This window comes from Pseudorasbora parva, chromosome 17 (assembly GCF_024679245.1).
Source record: "Pseudorasbora parva isolate DD20220531a chromosome 17, ASM2467924v1, whole genome shotgun sequence".
Lineage (NCBI taxonomy): Eukaryota > Metazoa > Chordata > Actinopteri > Cypriniformes > Gobionidae > Pseudorasbora > Pseudorasbora parva.
This window is the reverse complement of record NC_090188.1, coordinates 28,639,968-28,656,605: the sequence shown is the minus strand read 5'-3', so window position 1 is coordinate 28,656,605 and position 16,638 is coordinate 28,639,968. Positions and strand designations below refer to the sequence as shown.

General features: G+C 36.5%; 2 protein-coding genes across 4 annotated transcripts in view; both read left to right on the top strand.

Moving 5' to 3' along the window:
• LOC137045001 (interferon alpha-inducible protein 27-like protein 2A) overlaps window positions 1–5,575 on the top strand; it is a 42,354-nt gene extending 36,779 nt beyond the window's left edge. For all 3 annotated transcript variants that reach the window (XM_067421420.1, XM_067421421.1, XM_067421422.1), the window contains 2 exons: window positions 4,488–4,595; window positions 4,731–5,575. In XM_067421420.1, the coding sequence (XP_067277521.1) occupies window positions 4,488–4,595; window positions 4,731–4,753 (131 nt within the window). In that variant the 3' untranslated portion in view covers window positions 4,754–5,575. The remainder of the gene's footprint in view (window positions 1–4,487; window positions 4,596–4,730) is intronic.
• A 3,126-nt stretch (window positions 5,576–8,701) lies between these two features.
• On the top strand, window positions 8,702–16,358 carry snapc1b (small nuclear RNA activating complex, polypeptide 1b). The gene is made up of 10 exons (XM_067421807.1): window positions 8,702–8,955; window positions 11,529–11,688; window positions 12,159–12,299; window positions 13,114–13,221; window positions 13,608–13,757; window positions 14,010–14,054; window positions 14,754–14,816; window positions 14,958–15,093; window positions 15,173–15,238; window positions 15,350–16,358. Exons 1-10 carry the CDS (start codon window positions 8,825–8,827, stop codon window positions 15,403–15,405), a joined length of 1,056 nt encoding a protein of 351 aa, XP_067277908.1. The 5' UTR covers window positions 8,702–8,824; the 3' UTR covers window positions 15,406–16,358.
• Window positions 16,359–16,638: the final 280 nt, after the last annotated feature.

Below are 16,638 nucleotides of genomic sequence, written 5' to 3'. Positions count from 1 at the left end.
CATTTGTTAACAGTAGTTACTGTATTAACTATCATGAACTAACGGTGAGCAATACATTTGTTGTATTTGTTAATCTTTGTTAATGTTAGTTTATAAAACTCCAGCTGTTTGTTCATTTAAGTTCAAAGTGTATTAACTGATGTTAGCAAGATTTTAATAAAGTAGCCTTTTAGTAAAAGTTTAAATTAACATTGACAAAGATAATAAATGATATTTATAAATGATTTATAAGTGCAGTTCATTATTAGTTATGTTAACTAATGAACTTTATTGTAAAGTGTTTTAAATTTTTTTTATTTACAGCCAGGTACAAATTGTGTTTTTGGTTTATATGGCTAATTTTGCCCTTCATGACAACTGTGAGGGGGTGATTTTTTTTTAATTTTATTTTTTTTATAACTTATTCGTTTAAATTATATAAAGCCTTAAAGTTCTGCATAATTAAGGGTGTGGTCACATTGAGTGTGATATATGGATTGCTGTTTGTCTGCTGTCTGTAGTCATTAGGGCTTGTTTGAGATGAGCAAAATCTGCGCAGAACCATGCATGCCGGTTAGAAATGTGTCCGAAGCACGATGGGAAACTGCCTTGATGACACAGCTTAATGCTCATTGGTTTAAACAACCGTGATGTATGGTTCTTTTTTTAAATGTTTGATTTTAAAACTCTGATTTTATGTTTTTATGTGTATAAATTATGTGTGAATTTTCTCGGACAGTGCGATCTCTCTGTGGGTTATGCTTGTTGTCATATTTTTAAAATATATAAAAACATGTATGTAGCCTAATTAAAGTAAAAATGCTTGATAAACAGGTCTTTCGAATGGAAATAAATAACAAAACTCTGGGTGTCTTGTTCATAATATTTATTTTCATATGAAAGCAACAGAACTTAAAGGGGTACTTCAGCGCTGGGAAGATTAATCTGTATTTAAACTGGGTCATCAATGCAGTAGAAATATGAAATTATTTTTGAATTTGGTGTCTTCTAGACTGAGAAAAGACAGAAAATTTATTTTTGTCCCATGGGGATGAAAGACTACAATTCCCAGAATGCTTCGCTGCCCTGTGAGGCCATTCCCAATGCCACCAACTTCATTACAGTGACTGAGTTAGAGAAGACACTACAATTAAAAACTGAACGTGTGTGTTCAATATAATGAGTCACCGCGCAAGTCTCACAGCACTGAGCACTAACTGCACGAGTGATGAGAGCTGAGGTAATCGCGACTACACTCGCGGCATACATTCACAACTCGAGTTCAATCTGGCGCGTTTCAGTTCATGCCTTTGCAAGCTTAACTTTCATAGAAATGAATTTGAGAAGTTAAAAGACTTACATTGCTCACTATAGCTCCGTTTAAATGATCCTGTAGCTGCAAGCTGAGCTGTCCCTGCAAGCTGAGTGTTATCTCCCATCCCCCAATGGCGGATTCAAAACATGCGGAAATGGCTCCCTCTGCTGGCTGTAGTCTTTAGCCTCTGGGCAAACATTCCTCCTATGATGCAAAAATCGTCATTTTGCATCATAGGAGGAATTTTTCCAGAAATAAAATGCATAAATCTCTTATCTCAGGGAGATATGAGGGGGGAAAGCACAATAATTTGAATATTCTGCAGGGTTTCTACTGATACAAAGCCATATGCTAATCGCTGAAGTAACCCTTTAAATTACATCCAGTTTATCAGCAACAAAGCGCACGAGTGTGAATCCCGCGATATCCGCAACTGATCTCGCTGGTGTGTGATCCACTACGAGAAGAGTGAACTTTTTCGGCTTGCTTGCACTTTTTTCACTCCTCCCCTCACTGCAGCCGCCTAGTCTCGCCTTTATTTCAGGCGAGGCAAGGCGAATCTCAAACAAGCCTAATGACTACAAACAGCAGACAAACAGCAATCCATATATCACACTCAATGTGACCATACTCTTGATTATGCAGAACTTTAAGGCTTTATATAATTTAAACGAATAAGTTATACAAAAAAAATCACCCCCTCACAGTTGTCATGAAGGGCAAAATTAGCCATATAAACCAAAAACACAATTTGTACCTGGCTGTAAATATTTTTTTTGGAAAAACTTTACAATAAAGTTCATTAGTTAACATGAACTAATAATGAACTGCACTTATAAATCATTTATTTATCTTTGTCAATGTTAATTTCACTTAAAGCAGCACTAGGTAACTTTGAATGACACGTCTGCCATAGCCTGATGGGGTCTGTATCATTTTTAAACTTCGGGTTTCGGGTAGTAACCCGAGAAAAAAAAAGAACTACAAAATTCGACTGCTTTACGGCATATACGTCACTTCCACCAACACACACACTTCCTTACATTCGGATGTGCGAGCCCAACTTTGTTCGTCGGATAATATAGTCATGTCCGAAGCAGCACAGACAAATAAGAAAGAAAAGGTTTTGTTGGAGGAAAGCAATAAGAGGAAATGAAAAAGTGATGGGATTAAAGGCAGGACGAGGATCAACATTGGACCAGCGTTTGCTCGTCGGCGTGAGCTGAAGGAGGCGTGCCCGACCGATGCTGTCATGCTTGTTACGGTGAGCTACCACTCAAACATTGAACTGAAGTATCATATAGATTCTGTAAAACGGTAACCAATAGACTAATATGAGAACGCTGGCTTGTAAACGTGAGCATCGTGATTATTTGGCGTTTGAAAAAAATAAAACCCATGAAATTATATTCATATGACATGCTGAAACATATACCACTGACTGTACCTGGGATGCAGACATTTCACACGCGACGCCAGAAGAACTCCTCTTGCAGTGTTCAGGGGAACTGTTAGTGCTGCACCGACCCACGGGACGCTTTTATGAAGTTATTTGGCCCGCATCGCACCACTGTATATATTTTTACAACCCGCCGCGCACCCGCGACCATTAAATAGACATACGGGGTCCGCGGGTTATGAGACGGCCCACGCAATTACTAGTTCAGGGCTATCAGGGCTGTCATGTCAACAAATGCACGCGCGATGGCATCCCCTGTTGTAGGATGACAGCTCTTACGACAGTAGTTGAAGACATTATTTTTTCCAAACTGTAGGGGGACCCCGAGAGCAAAAGTAGCCAAGTGGGGCTTTAAGGTTTCCATTCGTAGCCTACTACCAGTTGTAAGTTCCAAATCCTTTCACATTTATTTGTAGATTTAATGTCAGGTAGGCTACTTTTAGTATTTTTGAGCTACTGACTACCGAACTACTTAAACATCTACTTGAGTCAATTTCCATGAAGGTGTTTTCAGACAACACTGATAGGCTATGAGGCAATTCGTATACCCGTATTTTCCGGACTATAAGTCGCTCCGGAGTATAAGTCGCATCAGTCAAAAAATGCGTCATGACGCGGAAAAAAACATATATAAGTCGCACTGGACTATAAGTCGCATTAGGGCAGAGCTGGAGCCGCGCGCATGCGAGCACGCGAGCACCCGCGCGCGCATGCGACCACCTGCTCGCGTGCACTCGCTCGTGCCCGCTTCACTGCATAACCCGAGCAGAAGAAAGAAAGTTTGAAGTGAGTGAGAAACTTGTAAGGGACTGGCGAAAAGCAGAGGTTACTTTAATTGTGATGAAGAAGAAAAAGAAATCTACTTGCGGACTGTAACGTTAAGCAAGATGGCCAGAGCTGAAGGAACGAGTCCACAGAGGCTTGAACTCTCTGCCGGGAGAGGCTCTGCCGCGCGAGACGAACGCTGTGAGAATCGTTCTCCGCTGCATATTTTACTACATGCTGTTTGTATTTTGCAGAATAAGATTTTCTTTATGGGGGCATTTTGTTTGTGTTCAGTCTTTCTAAGTTGTTGTGTATAAGTAAATATTAGGCTACAGGAGCAGCATAGAGCGCATTCTCGCGGCTATATGTTTATTCTTGTCAGTCAGTATGAATTAAATTTGATATATAAGTCGCACCTGACTATAAGTCGCAGGACCAGCCAAACTATGAAAAAAAGTGCGACTTATAGTCCGGAAAATACGGTACAAACCACAAATGTTTTTGTTGCACACATTTCTTCCCGCGGATGTGACATTTCCCTTAAACATTAAGCCATCTTGTTATATTAGTATAATGCATGGCATATTAGCAGGCAGCCATGTTCATTTATTTGATCGTGTTGGTGTTCAGGTTTTTCCTGTAGCCTATAGAACCCTAGTCTCAACCTTAGACGACACGGCCACGGACCGCTGGCTGAAGGTCTGGCTATACACGAGTCTAATAGAACCCTGAACTAATAAAACATAATTTAGAAATATTGTATCATTGATTAACTAACTCTGTTATTTTAGGAGATTTTATTTAAATATGTATTGAATTGAGATGAGAAAAAGATGAAGAACTCTTTATGTAATAATCAGATTTCTTTTGTTGTAGTTTCTATGACACAAGCCATTAATTAGTGATCCAATAGCTTCAGCTTAATGCTCCTTTTGAGTGACTGGTCCTGAAATAATTTTGTTTTCTTAGGTGCCGCTGGAATCCCTATCGCAGCAAAAGCTGTTATAGATGCCATAGGGGGAACTGTGGCTGGAGCTGGAGCTAGTGGAACATTTACATGCGGTTCAGGAGCCGCAGGTGAATCCTAAGTTCTCTTGAGTGCTCATTAGTTATTATATATAGTTTTATGGATTTTCTTTTTCCAAAAGTAAGGAACTGTGCTGCATAACACACCCCAAAAATGTGCTTTAATATCTCTCTATTCTACTGCAGCAACATGTGTATTCCATCGGTGAGTCGACACAACAAAGCATTCCAGAGACCCCCTCTCCGAAACTGAACCTATCGTAAAACTAATCAAGGACGCCCCAACTGGCCCAGAGACAACATCTCTCCCCCTTTACCTGCATTATCTCAAAACCAGCACAAGAACAAGATGAGTCACATGACATGTTTCTTTTATGTCATGTGACTGTTTGTTCTACAAGCGTAACAACGGGTAGAACCACACGAAGAAGGAACTCGTTTATTACCGACAGGCATACATTTAAATCATTACCTTATTGTAACCCCCCGAATTACATCTCTCTGGATCTCTTAGAGAATATTTTTAAAGGTTTTGGTTGGAAATTTTCAAAAATAGCCTTCATTTTCAGGTTTAAATATGTTAAAAGTCACAAAGTGAGCGTTGTACTTTCTCCAATTTTCTAATTGGCCAAGCAAAGTTAACAATTTGGAAAGCATATAAAATGGAAAATGAAGATAAAAGAATTAATGTAGTAAAACTGTTTAAAGCCTTGGTGGAATCTAGAGTTAAAATAGAGTAGGAGTTTTATCAAATGAATAAATGCATCTGAGTAGAGGGTTTGCAGATAGAGAGTGATAAATGCAATAATTTTAGGTGAAAGTGTAAAATATGTTCAATTTTAAAAGGAAATGGTGTATAGATGAAAATTTTATTTCTGTGGATGATGATGGTGATGATAAATTATTTTATTTTGGTGTTATTGAAATTTTGATGGAATGAATATTGAACTAAAGTGTGTATATTAGTTTAAAGAATTGGTATTATATGTAAAAATGTTTAATATGATAGAAAATAAAAGGTTTTAGACGTCTGTCTTATCTGAAATATTGTTCTGTGTATAGCCTCTTTGACCATCTCTCTCTCGCTGGCTCGGCTGCCAGTTAAATAAATCGTTTTTTTTTTTTTTTTTGTCCGCTAGTCTTATGGAGGCTAGAATGGTGAACTTTAAAATTTGGCATCACAAATTAAAATTGTCATTGAAAACAAAAGCAGAACTGAAAAAGGAAACATTTGCATTGAAAACAGTTGTATTGGCATTGAAACAAGTATTGGCAATGAAAAAATAAAATAATTAAAATCTTACAATCTTATTCTTTTATTGTATTGGGATTTATTTGTATTTTTCAATGATAATCTTCAGATTTTTTCTTCATGTCACTCTTTTTCAGTGACAGATTTTTTTACAAAGTCAGTTTTTTTTCAATGTCACTGATTTTCAGTTTCAAATTTCTGTCACTGTTTTGGCGTGGAGAGGGGCGGGGTCTGAGGGGAGGGGTAAGTAGAGCGTAGTTTGCATATCATTTGCATATAGGTATACCGAAGCAGTAGGCCGAGCGTCACTTTACCGGAACCCGTCGTCAGCTCTGTAAGCTTTGTAAAGCTTTTTAGTACTACATGACGTTTTTAAAACGTTTTATTCCAACGTTCAGATCACGTTATTTTAACACCTGAATAAAACGTCTCCCAAAGGTTGTAGTTTGGTCTAGTTTAGTTTTCGTAGTAGACAAACGTGATATTTACGTTTTTTTGACTACTTAAAGAAAACGTCCCAGGTTGGTATTTTCACAACGTTTTTAAAACGTTTTTTTTTCCAACGTGCAGATATTATTTTAACACCTGAATAAAACGTCTCCCAAAGGTTGTAGTTTGGTCTAGTTTTGTTTTCGTAGTAAACAAACGTGATATTTACGTTTTTTTGACTACTTAAAGAAAACGTCCCAGGTTGGTATTTTCACAACGTTTTTAAAACGTTTTATTTTGGTTACATTATTTTTCTATTTTAAAAAACGTTTTTAAAACGTTGTACTACAACATTACCTAATTGCAACTAGAATACAACGTTGTGGAAAGTTGTAAAAACGTTTTGTGTTTGCTGGGAGCCTACCGACAGACACCTAACGTTAATTCATTTTTTTGCCAAACCGGACTTTTAGCCTTATTCGGTGCATATGCATGGTGACCAGTGTTTATATTTGACCCTGCATTAACCACAGTTAAGTTAGCCAACACGGCTAATATTAGTAATTTACATGTTCCAGTCGACGTCGGGAGAAAAAAACAGCATAACGGCCGTTAAAAGTTAAGCAAACCGGCCAGGTTGCACGTGAATAAACATGTAAATGGCAGATTAAAAAAAAAAACAGACTTACTCGCGGCTTGGAAGTTCCCGGTAAACTGGACATTTGTCATGCCAGAGGCTTCAGAGCTGACGACGGGTTCCGGTAAAGTGACGCTCGGCCTACTGCTTCGGTATACCTATATGCAAATTATATGCAAACTACGCTCTACTTACCCCTCCCCTCAGACCCCGCCCCTCTCCACGCCAAAACAGTGACAGAAGGTTGAAACTGAAAATCAGTGACATTGAAAAAAAACTGACATTGTAAAAAAAATCTGTCACTGAAAAAGAGTGACATGAAGAAAAAATCTGAAGATTGTCATTAAAAAAAAACAAATAAATCCCAATACAATAAAAGAATAAGATTGTAAGATTTTAATTATTTTATTTTTTCATTGCCAATACTTGTTTCAATGCCAATACAACTATTTTCAATGCAAATGTTTCAATGCCAACGTTTCCTTTTTCAGTTCTGCTTTTGTTTTCAATGACAATTTTTATTTGTGATGCCAAATTTTAAAGTCACCATTCTGGCTCCATATAGTCTGCTCTTGGCTACCTTTTTCATCCCAGCATCCCTAGCAGATGGATGCACTTTTTTTTGAGCTTCAAACTCAATGGACCCCGTCACTGCCATTTTATAAAGCTTGTAAGTGTCAGGATATTTAATAATATAACTCTGATTGTGTTCATGTGAAAGAAAAAAGTAATATACTGTACACCTAGGATGGCTTGAGGGTGAGTAACTCATGGGGTAATTTTCATTTTAAAGTGAACTACTCCTTTAATGCCCCAACAGGCTTTCACAATTTTATTTCTATTTATGAAGTCAAACATGGCATTTAACTAATCCACAGCCATAAATGTATGTACTTGCAATAATTATGTTTATTAACATTAATAAGCTGGTTATTATAATAATTACATCTTTCTATTCTGTACTATAGCTTATACTTATTTTATTTGCTCAAATGATAAATTATCTGGTTGTTTGTAAAAGGATCTGCTAAATGAGTAAATTATAAAAAAAAAGTTTACATTAAACTATTTAAAACTTAAATGAATTAAATATACTGTATTATAAAGCCATGAGTATGTGTCTTGTATTTTCTTAAAGCAAACATTACAGCATAATGCTAGCAACACCACAATTTTGTGGTGTTGCTATCTTCTTGCTAGCTATTTTTTGTTATCTCATTTGATTCCCAGGGAAAGCATGAATTCCTAGTTAGACATATAGGCTACCTTAAATGCGTCATTTAGTTAAGGGTGTCTGCCAAATGTATGTAGGCCTATGCAAATTTCAGAATGCTGACAGACTGGTTTGGGATGCCATTCCAACAGCTCTCTTTTTTATTTCTCCTGTAGATCCTTTATCTAAGAAAGGGAAAACTGGATCGATCTAGGGAGTAGTGCACAAGGCAAGCGATGTAGCATCTGAGTAGAGGGTTTGCAGATAGAGAGTGATAAATGCAATAATTTTAGGTAAAAGTGTAAAAGTATTTTTTAAACCTAATTTTTAACCAATAACCCCCCAACCATGTCCTACTAAACCATTGAGTGTTTTGAATGTTCCAGTGTTTGATTTTAGCTTATTAGCATGTTATTAAAATATGGGGAAGTGTATGGTTCAGGAGTGAGGAGTCAAATACTTTGTTTACCCAATTTCTGCTGGTATTCCTTCAACAATACAGGATAATGCGCACTAGGTGGCACTAGTGACACCAAGGAACGAGCAGTCATCAAACCAGAAGAAGATTATGCGGACACACATACAGCCAAAACACTAGGTGGCAGTAAAAAAATGCAATCGTTTCATCGACCTGTATGTGAGCAAAACGAGAAACTTAAGAAATGAGAAACATGAAATGCATTTAACACGTTTTTATATAATTTTGTTGACATGTAGACAATTTAGTCGGTGGAGTCTTAAGGGCTAAGATGGATAATTTCAGGGGCCCGGTAAAAACAGACTGCGAAGAACTACTGGCTCGTTTTCAGGCGACCGAGTCAGTTCGGTACGAGCAGTTTCTGGAGATCTGGAGAGACATGAACTTCAGCAGCATCTTCTAGTGAGTTTCACGCGCATCTTTAAGATATGAAACCACTCACTTAGATGTCAGTGACAATTTCATGCGCATATTTTTTTTTAAATTACCTTTAAAATGAGATAATCGTGTAACAGAAAGAAACTTAAAAATATACTTGAGCTGCAATGAAACCAGTAGTGCCCAATCATATTTTGTGGAATTCTATAGTATATTTTTACACACACACCATCAGATCTGCTGAACATGTTTATATCAGGCAGTTTAGGAGACAAGTGAACAGCAAAAAAAGAGAAAAAAATCCGTATCAGTATTCATAGAAAATATTAGATATTATTGAACGTTCCCAATTAGATTTCTAGGGGAGAAAAGAAACTAACGTTTTAAAGAAAACGGTTTGAACGTTCTCAGTCCCAGCGCACTCAGTACACAATGTAAGAGTTATTTACAATAAGTGAGTGATATCATAAATACAGCGGATGTGGCTAAAACAACAAAGAAGATTATTAACTAGTGGTATGGAACCTAATTAACCTGCACAAAATAAATTCAAATAAACAACACTTACCTTACTTCCCTACTAACAAAAACAGGAGAGAAAAGACAAAAAGAAAAATGGCCCCCCATCTCCCCACTGCTTCAACATAGCAGGCAAATGACTTAACAGCTAGGAACACAGCCACAACACATTCAAGTTTGATTTTAAGTTAAAGCTCAACACATAAAAGCTGCACAGCAATAACACCAATTTAAGTTTAAGCCACAACAAGAGCAACACTCTGGGACTGGCAACATCACAACCCTCTCATGCTCCTGGGAGAAGGAATTTCTCCTTGGCCCTTCTTCTTCTTCTTCTTCTTCTTCTTCTTCTTCTTCTTCTTCTTCTTCTTCTTCTTCATTGGAGGTTGACAAACAACAAAATGGTTTATTACCTCTCTCCTTGGCCCGCTCTTCTGTTCTGCTTAAATACTGGCTCCTCCTGACAGTGATGAGGAGCAGCTGGTAGGTCCCATCACCTAGATTAAGACAGGGCAGAACACGCATCAAAAACTACAGCTGCCTGCCGTCGGGTCCATTGGCAATAATGTCGCCTTCACTTGCTATCGGAAATTTGATAATTCCCACTTCTGAAGTTGTGATTACAAGCTTATTGTATTCAAATTTCGAAATGGGAGGAGTTCATGTGCAATTTTTACCTAGGAAACTCGTATATATTTACAATAATTCTGATAGCACGTGAAGGCAGCATAGCACACAGTACATCAATGAATAACACATACACCATAATTGTAAAACAAATGCATATGTCCTGGGACATATGAAAATGTTACTAACTATTTCTCCCATTATTACACTTTTTTCATTGCGTATTGCTCCAAGAACATATATGGAAATTAGAGACAGTGAAAAAAAACATTGCATTCAATGGGAAAAACCCATGTATGGCCATTTTACCCACATACTGTATAAAGTGAAAACAATTAATTCTGTTATTTCTTTCATAACAGTTGAGAATCATCTTTTAACAAAATTTGGTATAAAAAAAAATCCTAAAACCTATAAGTTGATTGGTGAATGAAGAAAAAAATCCCATTGTTTTTGCCTATACATGTTATTAAATGTTGCTGTTTGTTTTTTTAAATCCTGGTGTGCACTTACAAGGACATACCATAACATGAATAAAATATATTTTTTCAAAATTTTATGCTCTGAGTCTAAACAATGTAATGACATCCAAACTATTTTCCCTCCTTGCTCTGAGGAGGTTATACTTATTGCAAATTATTATAATATATCCCATTGTGTATCATTATTAGGGGAGAGCGGGGCACAACCTAACGCGGGCTAGTTGTAACACGTTTTAAAACGGTCCACACATGCCAGCAAAATGAAACTTGATGAAAAAAATGGACTTAAATGCAAAATCTTTGGAAGATATCACTGAACATTTATTATACCATAGCAAAAGTAAATGTCTTACTGAAGTAAATCAAAACACAGTTTTTTGTGTTTATTGTAACTGCATTACAATGAGCCCATATTAGAATTATGTTATTAAATTCTATACTTTTATCAGTTCTATTAAGAAACCATGAGAAAAAAGGTGAATGAAGACTCTGAGTCATGGTCAGAAATCTTTGTTTTTAACTATGCTGTAAAACAAAAATGTGTTGATTTTAAAATATGCCATTATTTTATATAAAAAAGGTGATAATTGTATTTTATTGACAAAATTTTTTAGTTTGTCTTTCATATATTTTTCCTATTAGATCAGATAATATTTTAAGCTGTCATATGATCATGTTTCAATGTACCTCACCTATGGGGTATGTTGCCACATTTCTTTCCATTATTTTGAGGTAAATCAAGAAAAAAGTATACACTGTATTAATGAAGCAAAACCACAAAATTGTACTTGTGTATGGGAAATTAATATTGGAAAAAATAAATACTCTGAATCCCAAGTGGATTTACACAAACTGAGAAAGACCTCTTTCTGTATGTATTGCTTTTCTATGAAAATGTATGCAAAAAACAATCATCCCAGTAAAGTGAATTTAAAAGTTTATTTATTTTGTCTCTTCTCTTTTCTGCAGTGGTAAGCCAGAGGGAAGTGAGAGAAGGCGTTTTGCTCGACTGATCATGTCTGTGGTGTCTCCATACTTCTTTCCACCCTACACTTTCCAGATCAGAGTGGGAGGGCTTTATCTGCTGTACGGGCTCTTCAACTCACAGCTCATCACTCCCAGAGAGAAGGTGTGCTGTCATTCAACACCTAATCATTCTTTGCTAGCCTTCAAACAGGTTGCTTTTTGTCTAAAGGCAAATTCACGCTGCATCAACAGACGCCGACTAACATAACACACTGATCCGACAGAACACAATGCCGTTTTTGTTGGTTACTGTCTGCCAAATTCTAGAATTATCATTTTTTGTTACTAGGGAAGATGATTACTCACTTTCATGTAATTCCAAACATGTATGACTTTGTTTATTCTGTGGAATATGTTTGTCCCTTTAAAGTTTTATTTTGGATCTCATTGACTTTCATTGTATAGATAAAACAATTCTTGTTTTGAATAAGAAAGAAAATCATACATGTTTGGGTGAGCAGATTTTTTTGGGGGAAAAATCCCTTTCATCCCTTTACAGAAATATTTTACACAAAAATGATTATTCTAACTTCATTGTATTGTAATTGTTTGATCTGTTGTGTGTCTTTGTAGATCCGCGTTGCTCTGAAGGACTGGGAGGATGTCATGCAGTTTCAGAGGGATGCAGTGAACGCTCAACATTACGATGTGGTTTATATCTTCAGGAAGCTCCTGTCAGATAAAGCTTTCTACTTCACGGCCATGCCAACACCAGTAGGTTCATATGCTCTGTGCTCATGTATCTAAACTAGATGCAAGCCTATTGTTACAACTTAAAGCTGGATCGATTCTCTGGAGGAGTCGATGCCAGTTGCTGAAATTCATAGCTAGTTTGCACTGATAGCACAGAAAACCATGTAGTGTACGATTGGCACAATTTATTTATTCATTTATTTTATTTTTTAGCTTCAGACTAGTCTTATTTTTGGGGGATATTTCAAGTGGATTTTACTAGCAATGCGACACATTTTTCTTTCATTTAAAGGGTTAATTCATCCAAAAATTATAATAAAATTATATTTCTCACCCTTATGTCATTCCAAACTCGTGAGACTCTAAAACCCTTTAAGGCATGACAACATACCAATGGGTTTTAGGTTAACGCAAAGTAACACAACATAAAATTATTTTCTTTGTAAATGATTCTTTCTTACATATTATTCCAAAAATGTCTTGTATTCTTGTCTTACCGTATATTCTACACCGATATGTGAACCAGAACCAGTCATAAATCACATAGGTATATTTGTGGTAATTGCCAACAATACATTATGTGGTTCAAAATTATGATTATGTTTAGATTATTTAGGCATTATTTTATATATTTGTAGTGTAATAGTTTTATTGGATAAAGTTAGCCATAGGAGTGTAAAATTAATTTAAAATTTTAAATATTACACTGGTTCAAACTAGGCTACTCTATTGTGTATCAGCCAATATATATGAGAAGCTGCATATGTGTCCTGGTTACTGATGTACCAAACTATTCAACTTGAGACCCAACGCTACTCATTGTTCATGTTTACAGCTCAGTTATGGGGAAAACAAGGAAGATGTAAAGAAAAGAGAAATCTGTGAAGAGTTTGTTGATCCATCATCACGTCCTCAGGAACTCATCACCACAAACGTGCTAGAGGTGAGTCACCATGGCAACTTTTTTAAGTAAAACAGATCCCCTCCAGCATGTTTTGTTTTGTTTTGTGTAAATATATTTCTGAATGTGTAAAAGGTGTTCTGTAACATTTATACTTAGTGCTAAACTTGAGTCAGCTAGCTTTAACACTGTTGCTGTGTTGCTGTCTTGGCCATGCCACTGTTCAGTCAAACACATGATTTAAATATTGATCTTACTGAATTTTGCCTATAACAAAAAATTTTAGGGTCAAACCATGTAAAAACTGCATCTAATTTTTAAATGCAAATTGGTTTTCTTTGTCAAATGAAAAGTGTGATCAGAAGTTGCTTGTGAATGGGAGGTTTTGGTAAACAAATCCATGTTTGTTTGTTTTTCCTGGACCTCAGGAAATGGCAAATATCCATGATCATTATGAGGGTCTGAAGAAAGCTGTTTTCACCGAACCAGACCCAAACCTGAATCTTATCCAGCAAAACCTGGTTCCCAAACTAAATGGTGCCATCCTCACCTATTCCAACTGGCAGTGGAAACGTGCAGTAAGTATATTGGTGTATACGAGCGTTACATTTATTATTAAAAAAAAGAAAGAAATTATATTAAACAGTATTATCATTCAGCAAGGATTCATTAAATTGCTAAAAGGTGACAATGGACATTTATAATGTAAAAAAAGCATTTCTGTTTCCAATAAATGCTATTGTTTGGAGCTTTCTATTCATCACAGAATCCTGAAAAATATACACCATGTGTGTATATGTGTGTGTAAACCATGTATGTTTTTTTTTCAGGAATCTGAGCAGCAGGATGCTGGAGAGGGGCCTTCAAATCAAGAAGTAAGAGATTCAGTTAAAAATGTATATTCATATCTGTCTCTTTAAAGCCTGGGGCACACCAAGCCGGCAATCGGCCGTCGGGCTGTTTTTAAGCATCGCCCAACTTCGTTTTTTTGGTGTGTTCCGCACAGTTACTTCTTGTCAGACGCCATCTAGGATTTTTGGGCTGATTCAACATGTGGAGAGCGAGAGAGAACTCTGACTGGCAGTTCAGCTTAGAATGAATGAGTCATTGCATGAGAATAATAGCAAAACAGCCAGAAGGCTGTTCTAGATTTACGTCATCTTACTGAGTGTTCCTGGGTGAATTTTTTAACACGAGTAGAGTGGAATAAAGAAAGTGATAAGCAGAATTGATATTCAAAACAGTAAGCACATGGTGCTTTGTTTACCGTTTATGTATCTGCAGCCTGCACTGTCGGTTCCCCTTTTTAAATGACGAATATATCTGCAGAAATAGACAGTTATCTCATTTACATGCAGACACAGAGCTTGCATGCTAGTTAACAGTCGGCTGTAGTTCTCTTTCATCAGCGTTAGTTCTGTGGCGTCGGGTTGGTGTGTCCCTACCTTCAAACTACACCGTGCTTCAGTCCCTACTGCAGAAGTGCAGTAGACTTGTGATGTTGCAGTACTGTTGCTTTATCAGAGTGGTGTGTTATTCTCTGTGTTAACTCTGTGGGTTTTTTCTGCCCAAAGAGCTCCCGAAGAGCCCAAATGTTAGCATCGATCAAATCCAGATCATATGGACAAGCTGTAGAGGTAAATATATACATCATAAGAGACTGGTCAGATGGTTTAAGATTGTACATAACCTGAACATATAAGATAAACAATTTACATGAGTAATTGTTTTAAGCAAAAGATTGTAAACACACAGTTTTAACATGATTTCCTTGTTAGGCCTCCAAGTCTCGACGTCACAGACAGACACAGTTGGTCCCAGCATCCAGTGCAGACTTATCACAAAATGTCTCGTCAAAAAAGAAGCGAGGTCCATCTCTTAAAATGCGCACTCAACTACGCTTCAACACCCAGGGTAAATCCTCCCACCCAAATAAACTCACCTCACTTCCGTTTGTTTGCATTGACTGATTATCGCCGTTTCTGTATGCTAGGAAACGAGAGCGAGGGGTTGACCCGGCTGTGGTGTTTGAGCACAGTGAAAGAAGAGAAGGCAACAGGTAAGAAAAAAGATGGGGTTAGGTCATGTTGACCATTCAGAGTGGGTCATAAAAGCATGCTAACCAATCAGAGTGAAAAAGTATAATGCAAGGTTTATTTTAATTCCTCAGAAAGAAGGACGAAAAAATTCAACTGGAACGCCGAAAGAAGCAGCGATCCCACTTAGCATTAAGCACCACCATCTGAACGGACTGTGTTTTGTGCCTCAAGCTCCAGTTTCATGTCATTTTAAACATTGCTGTTCTCAGGTTAAAACATTTTACATGTTTTTAAGGCTGCTCTTTCTATCATTTTTTATTTAGTATTTTAATATTTGGCCTATTTGTGAAATGTACTATAGAGGAAAAAAAATACATTTTTTTATGAATAATTGTTTTTATATTTACATGTTGTTGCATAGCTTGTTACAATGTTTCATTTTTGTGACGTATAATATTGTGTTGTTTTAAACAATGTTAATGATTTTATGATTATTCAAAATGTCTGTTTGGCTCTCCTTATTTTTCTTCCATCTTTAATTCAGTCCACTTTCTGTTGTATTTGTGCCAGATAATACATCTCACACACACTCAGAGAAAGAGAAAAAAAGAGTTGCGTGGTCTTTTGTATGCATGTGGTCTAGTTCTTTCTAACTTAAAGGTTTTATTGATGTACTCATTCGGCTGCTTGATTTAATCAATATCTTTTATCACTTCCAATCCCAGCATTTCTCTCCTTCGTGCATTCATGGCTCAGCCGGAGTGTGGAGTCTCCTGATAATTTAGGTCTGCAGCAGTCAGGATTGATATACAGTAGTTTGCACCTAATAGGCCGTAGCTTTAAAGACGAATTCTTTAAATCCAAATCTTATTGCATGTAAAGATAAGACTGATTTCTTTCTATGCTTGCTGGAGACATCTATACATCTCTCGATACACTGCTTATCAAAACCTGATGCATAATTTTATAATTGCATTAGCTTTGCATGCTATGAGAGTTGATTTACTCGTTTACAGTAATTAATATGATTTACAATAAGTCTTAAACTCAGATTGCTCTTCATAGTTCAACTGATGCATATTTGGATGCTACTGGTATTTTGGCCATCTGGCCCTGTAAACGCCTAAAAATAAAAATGTTTGCCACACAGTTTATTTACTTTCTCCACTAGCAATGTCCTGGTTACACATAAATCACACGAGAATTCTGAAATTTTTGTAACTGTTCTAAAATGTTTTATGTTTATAGTTAGTATTTCATTGCTTTTTTTTTTTTTATACATCATTTGGTAAAATTACATCTTGACATCTATTTCATCTCAGACCACGTGTTCAATCCTTTGTAAACAAATATGCCTAACCATAACTTTTAAAAGTTAAAACTTTTTTTCACAGTTCTAAATTATTTCACTAGTTTTGGA

Coding starts and splice junctions, on each gene's coding strand:
- snapc1b (XM_067421807.1), top strand. CDS start 8,825: ATGGATAATTTCAGGGGCCCGGTAAAAACAGACTGCGAAGAACTACTG. Junction 14,055..14,753: donor AGGGGCCTTCAAATCAAGAA/GTAAGAGATTCA, acceptor TTCTGCCCAAAG/AGCTCCCGAAGAGCCCAAAT. Junction 15,239..15,349: donor GAAAGAAGAGAAGGCAACAG/GTAAGAAAAAAG, acceptor TTAATTCCTCAG/AAAGAAGGACGAAAAAATTC.